The sequence below is a fragment of the Typopeltis vanoorti genome, chromosome 10, assembly GCF_054136105.1.
Source record: "Typopeltis vanoorti isolate ZY-2024b chromosome 10, IOZ_Tvanoo_1.0, whole genome shotgun sequence".
Lineage (NCBI taxonomy): Eukaryota > Metazoa > Arthropoda > Arachnida > Uropygi > Thelyphonidae > Typopeltis > Typopeltis vanoorti.
This window is the reverse complement of record NC_143558.1, coordinates 69,978,879-69,992,751: the sequence shown is the minus strand read 5'-3', so window position 1 is coordinate 69,992,751 and position 13,873 is coordinate 69,978,879. Positions and strand designations below refer to the sequence as shown.

Genomic DNA, 13,873 nt, shown 5'->3' with positions numbered 1-13,873 from the left:
CTTTCCGTATGCACTCCATTTCTGCACTGTACCTCTTGTATAGCTATCTTCATGGGCATTGCTCATCTTAATTTGCCACTACCATTTTCCACTTTCGTCTAACTATGTAAGAACTACTCGTAGAGCAGCCACTGGCCAACAACCATATATCGGCAAACTGTCCGAACATATCGAACAAATTTCTTGTTGTCTTCTTTCATTCCATCTAACTCTATTCTGTGAAACATTCTATCCCCCTCCTATTGTTTTACCCACCGAGTACAACCTTCAACTCTTTAAGAAATATATCAATAGGCTACGTCTTTCTTCTTAGCCACTTACTCACTCATGGCACTATAGTGTTATAAATCATGTAATATTTCGTGTGTGGTTATCATGGGAAAAAATAAAACAGGAAACCGTAAAAAAGTTTGGAAAAGCTTATATTGCTAGAAAGGTCAGTGCCGGATTTTAAGATGATCGTGATTTCTTAATTCCATCGCGATTTCCACGATGCCCCTTTAAGGTGTATAAATTTTAAGTGGTTTAATAGGTCAGGGGGCCTTTGTAATAATGTGAGACCAAAAGCTGCATCTTGTTTAGCTTATATGCATCAATCCGGGTATGTGTGTTATAACTCTAATGTCAGCGTTCCAGTTTGTTGTCGTTGATGCTGGAACAGTTGTATTGCTAAGGTGTTCTCTAGAGTGATCAAATTTTAGTAGTGACCAGCCATCCCCCACCTCAAGAAAAAAATAAAATAAAATAAAATAAATAAATAAGAAAAGAATGGGTAATGATGAATTTTAGATGTAACAAAATTTGATACGAAGATACCTTGTGATACTACGATGCTTTATAAAAGCTTTTCAGTTGACTGGAATTAATCGGTGTCAGATGCTGGTGGAGGGATTTTTCCATCTAACTGATCACGTTCTTTCATTTCGCTAATAACCCAAATGCGGTGAACAGAGATAATACGCTGCCTGAATGTTTTTTGTTGCTTCTTAGTAATTTAAAACAACACAAAATGCCTTCTTAACGCAATTGAGGAAAACAAGCATGATTTAGTTTCTGTCAGAGACACAGGAATGATGATGATGATGATGATGCAAGTTATTTCTTTGTTTCATTTTTATCATCACCTGATAATGTAATGGCTCCCTTTTTTAATGTTTTTGATGACTCTGTTTTTGTGCTGTCGCGTGATGAAGGGAAGTGGCATGCAGATACTGACGTGTAGTAATATTTTTTCTGTATAATTCAAAAGCAAGATTATGATCCTCAAATGAGATGGGAACATTTAAGAAGGAAATGGATGCATCTTTTTCTACCACTAATATAAATTGTATTTTTGATTTAAATCATTAAGGAAGTCATCGAAGTTTTAAAGAGATTCTTCTGAGTCTGACCAAACGATGAAAATATCGTCAACATATCACTCTCATGATCTTGGTTTGGTATGGAATTTTTCAATAGCGCGTTGTTCAAACGTTTCCATTTATAGGTTCGAGGCACGGAGAAATTGCTACACATATCGCTAAGCCTTGGTGTTGTTCAAAATAGTGGTCTTGGAACTTGAACAAAGATTTCTCTAGGCAATGTTTGAAAATTTTAAGAATATCAAGTGGAAAAATATCTTCTAAAATTGAAATCGATTTTTCTTTTGGAACATTAGCGAATAAGCTTTTATGTCCAAAGTGTACACAATTTTATAGATTAAGTTAAATGTTTCTTATTTTGTTTACGAAATCCTTAGACTTTTTTTAATATAAGATGAGGTTTTCTCTATAAAATATCTCCACGGTGTGAAGAACACTTAATCAACTACATCAACTTATGAAGTCACTAGTAGTTTATAAAATCTACTGCAATTGGGGGGTTTGTTACGTTGGACAGACGGGAGATTCTAAAGAAATCTGTCAAAATGAACATGTCACAGATGTGGAGAAAAACAAGCATATAAATGTTGATTGGCCTTTGAAATTACAAACGAAAACCATCAAGTAAATTGGCAAATAACCGAAATACCATACATAGAATTTAATATTTATGTATGCAGATTTAAAAAGGTCAAGCGCTATGGTGGGCAAACGCCACATCCACTGAGCTACACGATTATAACTTGGCATCTAGTATGCTTCTGGTATTAGGTTTGCATCTCATTAAGTGAGTAGTTGTAGCTCCAGAGTCGTGATATAATTTCTGGGATTCGTGCGATTTACACTCAATGAACAAAACGTTAGAGATGGGAAATTGACACTGGCATACCCTACGTACACTGAAACGTACCCAAACCGAATGCAGATGATAAATAAGCAGATATCTGAGCTACCAAACAGTGTACCGCAATCAACGAACATGGGTAAATGTAACGATCATAGCAACTTTCATTGTGAGCATATTATCGGCGCAAGACAGATGGGGAATTCTATCGCCCAAGTGGTACAAACACTAAGGTTCTCGAGGGCAACCGAATCGAGGGTACTCACTGGACGCTGGTACCATCAACGGTACCAGAGCCCAGTGAGCAAGGGGTGGCCGACCACACGCCATTGATGACCGGGGTATACGATACGCAGGCTCGTACAGACCAATCGCAGGGCGATAGAGGCACAAATCACATCCAGTTTCAATTTCGGAGGTTCGAGCAGCGTCAGCAAGCTAACGGTACGGCGTACCCTGCACACCATGAGCTACAGTAGCAAACGCCCTGAAAGTATTCCACTGACAACTCTCGGGCATTGCACCTCGCCTGGTATCGGGACCATCAAAACTGTACCTCTGCAGAGTGGACCAGAGCCATGTGGTCTGATGATCCCGTTATCAATTGAACCGAGCTGATGGGTTAGGCACGAGTGTGGCGTCGACAGTATTGAAGCGAATGGTCCTTCATGCCAGATCAGCTCTGTTCAAGGAGGTGGTGGCTCTTTGATTGTTTTGGAAGCCTTCTGATGGGACACATTAGGTTCCTTAGTGACAGGAGGGGTTCTTAAATGCTGAGAGCTAGCAGAATACGCTGGCTGTTCACCTACACACTTTCATTGCCTTTGTGTATCATGGAGGCGATGGTCTGTTTCAGCAGGACAATGCACCGTCCCACCTGACTGCAGCCACCCAGGCATGACTCAAGGAATGCTCATCTGAGTTTGAGACCATCCAGTAGCCCAAGGATCCCGGATTTTAATTCGGTCGAATCCCTCTGGGATTCCATAGAGCGAGTCATCAGATCCATGTATCAAGGACCGATATCTATGATGCAGATAATGTGGATAATGCTGCAATAGGCATGGCTAGAATTATCTCTGGCAACCCCTGGCATCTGGTTGAGTCAATGCCTCAGAGAGTACAGGTTGTTATTTGCGCTAGAGGAGTATATACACACTATTAGGCAGATATCTAACGTTTTGTTCCATTGAGTGTATCTGAGGGATATCGTTCGTTTATGAGAAGAAGCTCGCACTCTGCATGAAAGACAACAGTTGCTCCATATTTAAAGCCCCTCAGTGTGGAAAGTTCATGACACCTTTGTATTCCTGGTCGTCGTATGAATGTAAGTTTTATTATTATCTGCGACTTCTGTTCCGCCATGGATAGCAGATGTGTCCAAGAAAATCCTAAAGGGAAAAAAAGCAATCTGGAGACGTTAACACAGTTAAATAAAAGAAACGTAATGAGGAGTTGTCGGTATGAACGAATGTGCATTTAGAGGTGCTTGCAGCGTTGGCAGAAAATAGAACAATTGTGCAAATGCATATATGAAAGTATAACTGCCAAATCGTTGAAAGTATAGCTATGAACTAGGTTAATTTTTGATTTCTAATTGCATGAGTAACCAATAACTTCCCTGGAGATAGATAAGAAGCACAATAACCTTATAATATTCTAGTCACCAATCAGAGGAACTTTGAAAAGTTCCTCTGATTGATTACTAGAAAATTGGTTACATAATTACAATACTTCTAATTCGGTCTTCCTCCAGATGTGATCTAGCAGAATAAGCAACAGCAGAGCTATTCGACAGCTGATCCGAAAGCCACATAGATGCGTTACCATCGATTTCATTTCCGTGCACTATCTGGCGGCCATTATGCGGAAACTGTTTTGCTACTGTGCCCTGAAATGAAGCAGAAATTTGCTCTCTAGTTGAATAAAGATAACGGTGTTAAGCATGCCTAGTAAAGCCACCATCCATATTGCATGTGGGAAGAAAGGGGAAAACAGAAGCTGGAGATCATCCTCTGGGGATGAAAAATGGCAGTAACCACTTCATACCGCCAAAAAGGCAAGGTGGTGGTAGTTGTGTTTCACAGGCAGTTAAAGACATTTACCACCTAGAGGTCTAGCTGGCATATTGCGCGATCATCAGCTCATAATGGCACGACCGCTCATGTCAAGTAAAATTACTGATGATCTTGGGTCTACTATGTTATTGAATGAGAATGCAGGCTGCTTCCTCCAAGTTTCCAAAAGTTAATTAGGGCTAAAAACATCGCCTTCTTCCCTTTGAAGAATGAAGGAGGTTCGAGAATTACTTTTTATTATTAGTGTATATCCACTTATTATTAAAGTATATCATGTCCTGTACACCCCATAAGGGTATATATCAGGAATTTGAATGATGATGAGCATATCCACTCATTCACACAAGAAAGCAATATTCAAATCTCTGCCTACTCGCCCTGTGTAATAGAAGGCAACCCACTGGCAGAATTACATAAATGTGAAATGTCCATTGAACATATTTTTATAGTATCCAAATGCTATATTAACATTGATATTATAGAAATAATATGGATATGATGCTTCTATTGTGGATTTATTTTATCCGTTTGAATGGATACAGTTTTTTGTTTTGTTTTTTTATTAAAAAAGGAAACAGTAGGTTTGAGAGAAAAGTTTCAAGTGAAACGTGTTCGATATGTTACTTCAGAAGTTTTACAGAATGCTATTCAATAACTTATATGAATCCCATAAATTAAAGATTCTAATCATAGCTAACGATTTGCAACTCCTAATCTATATACCTAAATGGAACTTTACCAAACTACATCATCGTATCAATATTGATTGCACACATAGATGCTGAAAAAGCATATGTGTGTGCAAAATTTTCCAGATTAATTAGCAATCGTTAGCTAGTTATATTTAGCAATCTGGAAAAATAGTAAAGTCTAACAGCATAGAAAACATAAATATCTCAAAATGAAAATATCAAATATCAACCGAACAACAATTGAAAACTGATCAACCGTATTTTTCCAGCATAAATAATTAACATACATCAAGAAACTCAACAACAACAGTAAGACGCGAGAACCGGACGGCGTCGCATACAAAAGCAAATTACTCCCACTACGCAAAGCTGTGATGCATCTTTCCCTCCAACCTGGAAACTTACGGACATTTTAGAAATTTACAAGCCAGCCAGATAAAGATCCATAGTTGCCTCAAAACTACCGGCACATCGGCCTACTACCCAATCTAGGAAAAATTGCCGAAAAAAATCATTCTTTCCAGACTGCGAGAATCAACAGGCTACTTATTGCAAGCTCAACTAACAAATTGGCTTTCGTCGATAGCACTGTTCAGCAAATCTATCGACTCATAGAATATATTATTACAAGATTCAACTGGAAACAACACGCGGATGGTGTATTCGTGGACATGGAAAACTGGTTATCAGATTGGAGGCTGCAAGTAAACCCTCAAAAAAGCAAAGCCGTAATGGCAAATAGAAACAAGATATTTCTGGATATAACTACATAAAAGCCTATGTTTCCATACTCACTTTGAATACTTTCGCACTTTTCGTCATGGTTCATCAGAAATGAACAGATTGACAGTGATACCAATATTCCATATATTTCCTCATTACTTCACTCTCTAAAGTTCTTTTTGAATGAGTCCACGCACCCACCAAAATCAGCTGATCGAAAAAGCTGCAAACAGTGAATATGATCTCTACATTTCACCCGCATACGGTTACACTAACTTGGGAGCATCATATTCCTCCAATTTATACCGGCTACAAACACGGGACACGTTACATGACGCAATGCACCTTGCTCATAGGGGTGTCCGTTAACTTCTTTCCAATCAGTGTATAGTGTTAAAACAGTGGGAGATTTCTTATATATTAAGATATAATAAAGAATTTGTGAAGGTGTAATATTAAAATAACATTAAACCATTGTAAGCAGAAGTTATGTTGGTTCTCTTAATGCGTTTCTCTTTCTGTTATTATAGTATGCGTTTTTTTTTTTTTTACTGGGGTAATTTTATAGTTCTGCGTTACAGTTTTCCACATGATAACGCTTTAACTCACAACAGAAACATAATGCTTGTAAACGTGTGATCTGAAGAGAATAATACTGCAGCGACTTGCAATCGTTGAGTCCACTCTGAATCCTGTGGCAAAAGGGAATATAAGTGGCAGAAAATCGAGACACTTTTTAAATTTCTCTTATAGTTCATTTATAGTTCTATTCTTTAAAGAATAAAATGGCTTATTAATTTTGTTTATATAAATAGCGTAAAATATTTTAAAAATCTTAAAGAAATAAAAAGAAAGTTATATATATATATATATATATATATATATATATATTTGAAAAAAATAGATTTAATGACTTCAAGACCGAGATAACATATAAAGATTTTAATGATAAATACTACTAGTTTCGGCATATAGCAGCCTTCTTCAGGTATTTATAAAGGAAAGGAATACTAATAAACATTGAATTATTTAAAAAAAATAAAATAAAAAATAAAATAAACTGGAAATTACAAGTACAAATTGCCTCACATAATCGATACATAAAAACGTTGTATTTTTCAAGTTGTTCCAACTGGCGTGCCATTGTTTGTTGCAATTGTGCGTGCAAGTTCACTTGAACGCCAATATTGAATAACTGCAGCATGGCTATCTGGGATGTTATAACTTAAATTATTATTTAAGTGGACCGGGTTCAGTAGGATTTCCCTTGATTCTACGATTTTCCTTTCAAACTCATCTTCACAGCGAAAAATATTTTCTGATCTATTCCAGCATACAGAGTGGCTTTGTTGGTCATCATTAGGATTATTTGAAAAAAGAACATGACTGGATAACGCAGTTGCATGAGATCTTTTGTATGAGATGTCTCTCTTATGCTCTTCTATGCGTTGTTCAATAGCTTTGTTAGTTTGACCAAAGTATGGGATATTGCAATCACACCACAATTTATATACTCAATTTATATACAATTTATATAAGAGAGAACGTGCTCTGTTAAATGAACAAGATGAACTACAAAAAGAAATGAATCACCTCACTCTTATTTTTAAACAAAATGGATACTCTGAAAAAACAATTAAGAAATTTCTTCTGAACCCTCCTAAGCAGTGCACAACAGAGACTATTAATTTTAAAGGTAGCATCTCCATTCCATACATTAGCACAGTCTCTAAGAAAATAGCTAAAGTCCTTAAAAAATATAATATCAGGACCTTCTTCACCACACTTCCAAAAATCCGCTCTCTAATCAGCCATCCAAAACCTACTCATCACAACCTTAAGTACCCTGGAGTATATAAATTGTGATGTGATTGCAATATCCCATACTTTGGTCAAACTAGCAAATCTATTGAACAACGCATAGAAGAGCATAAGAGAGACATCTCATACAAAAGATCTCATGCAACTGCGTTATCCAGTCATGTTCTTTTTTCAAATAATCCTAATGATGACCAACAAAGCCACTCTGTATGCTGGAATAGATCAGAAAATATTTTTCGCTGTGAAGATGAGTTTGAAAGGAAAATCGTAGAATCAAGGGAAATCCTACTGAACCCAGGCCAATTAAATAATAATTTAAGTTATAACATCCCAGATAGCCATGCTGCAGTTATTCAATATTGGCGTTCACGTGAACTCGCACGCACAATTGCAACAAACAATGGCACGCCAGTTGGAACAACTTGAAAAATACAACGTTTTTATGTATCCATTATGTGAGGCAATTTGTACTTGTAATTTCCAATTTTATTTATTTTTTTTTTTTAAATAATTCAATGTTTATTAGTATTCCTTTCCTTTATAAATACCTGAAGAAGGCTGCTATATGCCGAAACTAGTAGTATTTATCATTAAAATCTTTATATGTTATCTCGGTCTTGAAGTCATTAAATCTATTTTTTTCAAATGTATAACAACCGAGTAAAAGCTGATCGCCACACACACACACACATCGAATGCATAAAAAAATGGACATAGTGCCCTTTACCTTCGCTGTGCAGATATATATATATAAATTTATTATATTTTTATATTTATATTGCATTATATTTATTATATAAATATATTAAATTTATTTATATACGAGGGGGGATGAAAAGTTCTGATAAACACCTACAACAAAAATGATATTAAAGCAACTAATATAACCATAAGAAAGAACATCACTTAAAAACCCTTTAAACCCCCCCCCCACCAACTGATATACCACAAGAAAAAACTACTAAGCCACTCCCCCCTCGTATGTATTAGATTTTGTCGATTTCTTCGAAAACATTAAAGCGATTAGCAACAGTCGCAAATATTAGCTGTATTTCTCCGGCATCCGAGATTATTAAAGAGAAAAAAAAAATGTTGTTCAAAATTTCTTAAATTCTTTAAACCATTTATACAGGGGGAAATCGCCAAAGTTCAGGGATTGATTCCTTTAGTGGTTTTAAGAAGAAACAAATAAATCAAAATAGATTCAACTCGGATCTCATTGCTAACTGTATGGAGTAATAACAACAAAAAAATCTGGAGGAAAGTGGGACATTTTTAGTGTAGTATTTCCTCCTTCGTTCTTGTTTTAAGCTAACCATACAGGCGACCTCTCTGACGGAATGTGTTGGTTAATCGCTGTTCGCATAGTACAGTATGTCTCAAGCTGCGTGTGTTCTTCGGACCAGTTTGCCTGCTTCGTACGAAGAAAACCCCGGAAGGGTAAACTCGGTTATCTCCTTATGAGACCGCTAACTTTCACCCTCACTTGAAACGCTGTGAAAAAGCTTCTTGGCGTCCTAGACGGGATTCGAATCCAGATCTTTCCAATCAGTCATCGGCAAAGCCGACCGTGATGGACTGGATTTAAAGTTTAAAAAAAATGTAATTTTTAAAGTGTAATAATATTTTTAAATATTAATTTTCCCATTCTAAATCTAATATCGTGTAAAAACTTGCTCTGCGGTTTTAAAAGCAATTATTTCAAGAAACTAGCATCAATAGAGCTCTTACTTTTGTTAAAATCGCCTTCTGTCTGGATACATCCCCCCCCTCCCCCTCGCGTATAGTCGCATTGATTGTTCTCAACAAGTGTGTACTAAATATTTACGAAAAATTATTGTTGGTAATTCGATTCAACTATTTCACGAAGATTTTTCACGAGCCCCTAAATGTTCAATATGAGTTCATCCAGTCTATCTTGTGAACGTAGGGTCATAGATGAATAAAGTGTACCGTCGCACATCAAACTTTTACAAATACACAAGACTGAAGTTTACTTCTGGCTCATAATACGACTCTTTAAGATATTAGCATATTCAACACTGGCACCGATGTACAGTATATATACTCGTATATCAGGAGTCTTCAACGCATGGCCCGCGGAGCTCTTTGCCGTGGCCCGCCGGCCATTTCGAAAAAAATAAATACTTAACATTAAAACGCGATTAAATAAAAAAATAATTTCAATGAAGTCCGCGGGCCACTAAGCTATACTGCGGTATTTAGAATTGTAAGATGCTTTCCAGATTCACAAGGAACGCTGTGCATTTGATACTTGACATAAAATCCTATAAAAATAAATATTAAATAGACGTGCTTCTTCAACCATCTACCAGCGCCAAGCGGTACTTAAGTACTAGCACTAACGTCGCAGGCTGAAGCAGTAGTTCGTTCGAGTGCGCTGTCTAGTGCCTTCCAGATACATCTCGAAGGTTCTCGATATACTTCGTTATTTTCACAGACGCTAGGAGGTAAGCTGGTAAAACAAAAAAAGGTGACATAAAAACGTTTCAAATTTTGGTTTATCTTTATATATACATATAGAGTAGATAAATACAAGAGGATCTCATCCACAGTCAGTCAGTCGTGAACAGTGTGATATTCGTGTATAAGCGCACGCAGGTTCGTCGTGTCAGCCATAGCCAATTGTGGATTTATATTGCCAGACTTTTTTCATTAGTGTGAGACATATTCAGTGGATAATAACCGTTCCACGGCCATTTTGGATCATTTTTTGGGTTCACCTTCCATCACTATGGCGTCTACGAGTAAAAAGCGTAAATCAAGTGATTCTTGTCGGATTTTTACTGAAAAGGGGACCAATTTGTACTTTTTTGTGCCCATCGACGATAAGCCAGTGTGTTTAATTTGCCGTGAGTCAGTGTCAGTATCAAAAGAATACAATATAAAAATCGACACTAAGAGACAACGTATGCGTCCAATTTCGATCACCTTCAAGGGCAGCTTCGTGTGGACAAAGTGAACCGTCTCAAATTGATTTAAAATGCCAGCAGGGTACGTTTAAAAGGCAGAGAGAAGAGAGCGAAGCGTGCGTCAAAGTAAGTTATGTAATAGCTGAAACAATTGCTAAAAAATCAAGAGCCTTCTTGGACGGCGAGTTTGTGAAAGAGTGTCTCATCGCTGCTGGGGAAATTCTGTGCCAAAATAATAAGGAAGTGTTTAAAAAACCGAGTTTCTCTGGAATAACTGCAGCACAACGTGTCGAAGAACTTGCCAATGGCATTGAAGGTACTTTAAATAAAACGGTCGTCCGAATTTGCGTCATATTCACTTGCTTTAGATGAGAGCACAGATGTGAAGGATACAGCACAACTGGCTATCTTTGTCCGTGGCATTGATCAACAATTCAATGTGATAGAACTGCTAACGCTCGTACCTATGAAGGGAACGACGAAAGGCACTGATATTCTTGAAGCCGCCAAGAAAACGCTCCAGCGTTTCGACCTCAGCTTAACCAACCTCGAAGGTGTGGTAACTGATGGTGCCCCTGCTATGGTGGGAAAGAACGAAGGGTTTGTTGCGCTGCTACGCAAAGAACCGGAACTAGAAAGACAAGTTTCGTCCATTATCACTGTTTAATCCACCAGGAGAATTTGTGCGCGAAAATTATTGGATTTGAGAATGTCATGAAAGTTATTGTGACTGTCGTCAGCATTATTAGGGCAAGAGGATTGAATCATCGTCAATTACAACAGTTTTTGACCCAAGAGTGCAAAGCGGATCACGGCGATGTGATTTATTATAGTGATGTGCGTTGGTTTAGCAGAGGGAAGGTTCTGAAGAGTCTTTGACTTAGAGCGAAATACAGCAGTTCATGCAAACCAAGGGGAAGCCGATTGCGGGATTCAACGATCCGAAGTGGATGACAGACTTTGCCTTTGTGACCGACATCTCGTTGCATATGAATGACCTAAATACGCAGCTACAATCCAAACTCAACTGGTGCACACTCTGTTTGATCACATCAAAGCTTTTGTGGCCAAGCTTAAACTTTGGGAGGCACAACTAGCAAAAACAGACTGAACTAATTTTCAGCTTCTCGCTGAGTCAACTGTTCGTCTCTTGATGAATACGCTACAAAATTAGCCGTGTTGCGAAGTGAGTTCGAAGAGAGGTTTGGTGATTTTCGTAACCAACAGTCTTCTTTAGATTTATTTTCAATGCCATTCCGTGTCAATGCTGCTGAAATGCCAGGCTCAGTACAAATGGAGCTGCTCGAACTCCAAAACAACTCTTCTTTGAGAGAAAAATTATTCAATGTGCCCTTGCTTACATTTTACAGACTACATTTCTGAGAACGCATTCCCTAATCATCGCCGGCATGCTTTGAAGATATGGGCTTTGTTAGGAAGCACATTCTTATGTGAGCAGTTCTTCTCCAGAATGAAGCATGTGAAGTCCAAGACATATTAATTAATTAATTCGATTAATAATGTACTAATTATTTCGAATAATAATAATAGGAAGAAGAAGAACTGTAAAACACTTTAGTATCTCTCAAACAAATTAATGTAAGTCAATGCATATTTCCTGTACAATTTAGACAACAATGCCTCATTTTACAACTCGTACATGTGGCTCAGTACAGATTTTAAATAACGTTTTTATAATTTACATAATATGCAATTGGCATAAAATAACCATTGATGTATTGCTATTATTAATAATAATTACAGTAATAATTTACATTTTAAGATAACGCAATTATATCATACTCGTTATGCGCAGACATCTTTGATATTCCACATTTTTAATTCCCACATATTCCTATCTCCACATTTTCAGTCTCTCGTTTCCTTCCACTTATATATATTTTTTATCGTTATTCTCCTGATGCTGCAACAAAAGAAGACAACCTCGAACATTATACAAATGTATGTCAAAAATTATTCCTTCTATATTTTCGTTTATCTGTCTTTAAAATATCATTAATGTCTTAAATAAATTGGAATTAAAAAAAGCCAATGACGTAATACAAGGGCACTCCTTTGAAGAAAATAGGCGAATAGACATAAATATTAATATAAAATTTAGAGGAGTAATATGAAAAATTTCCAGGAATAATATTTATAGTTATTATTGTTGGTTTTCATATATCAATTCTTATTCTAACAACACTTTTCTTACAGTATTAATTTGTTTTTCTACTTTTGTTATTATTATTATTATTATTATTATTATTATTATTATTATTATTATTATTATTATTATTTTTAGTTCATTGAGTACTTTGAGTACATCAGTTTTCAGAGCATACGCCAAGGGAAAAAATAATTAAAGAATCTTATTCTTAAAAAAATCCCTGCTTTTACTAACTGATGAAGAGATGGAGGAATTTATATGTGTTGATAGGCTGCGTTGCAGTCTGCAGGAAGTAATACAGAGGCTAAAATCTGATTATGTGGAACATCTTGCTGTTCGTAGTTCATTAGGGAACATAAAATCCCTTCCCATTGAAATAGGTGGAGAATTGCCTCTTAATGAATTATCACAGATATCACGAAAGAATCCTCACCTAGTTGTCATCAACATGACTAGCTTTCCTAAGGGTTCTTAAACCAGCACTTCAAGCTCTTCAGAATTCTGGAATGAATCTTAATCCTCAGCAAGAAGGAACTACAATTTATCTTCCAATACCTAAAGTAACAAGAGAACATAGAGAATATTTAGCAAAAAATGCTAAAATGTTCTTAAATAAAGCTAATAATAAAATGAAGAGTATCCAGAATCGTTTTATAAATGAAGTTAAAAGAAAGGAGGGATTTTCTGAAGATCTGATTTTTAAAGTTCAAGAGCAGATCAAAGTCATAACTGCTCAGTTTCTTTCTGAAGGGGAAAAGTTGCTGATGCTGTATTAAAAACAAAGGAACTTCTTGGAGAAAGCTGACAGTGGTGGAACTATTAAAAAAAATAATTCCATTTTTAAATTCAGCACACAAGACATTAGTCAAAAATAAAAATTTTATTTAGTTTTCAATAAAAAAAATTATTATTATTATTGGCACTGTGATCAGCCAAAGTGAAAGTTTACTATCGAGAAAATGAAAGCTTCTCGTAAACTGTAATGTTTTTTAGGGATATCTAGCACGTAATTGCAACTGAATTAACAACAAAGTAAGTATCTAATGTTACGATTTATGATATATGCAAGCAATTTCTTAGAGGCCAATTGTGAATTAAAGAATTCGTCATTTTGGTGAGTACGGTAAGTCATGTCATGCTGGGCAATTGGTTTAGGAGAAAAGAATATATTAATTTTTGTTTTCAAAAAGATTTTTTCTTTTTTAAAAGCTAGGGGGTTATATATTTATTTTTTTTAAAAAAAAAAGTACA

General features: G+C 36.3%; 1 protein-coding gene across 1 annotated transcript; it reads left to right on the top strand.

Annotated features, from left to right (window-relative positions):
* Window positions 1–2,116: 2,116 nt before the first annotated feature.
* Window positions 2,117–13,398, top strand: LOC150102494 (ribosome-recycling factor, mitochondrial-like). Its single transcript, XM_090399602.1, is given in 3 exon segments — window positions 2,117–2,148; window positions 12,821–13,088; window positions 13,090–13,398. Coding segments are annotated over 3 exon segments (609 nt in total).
* The last annotated feature ends 475 nt before the right edge of the window (window positions 13,399–13,873 follow it).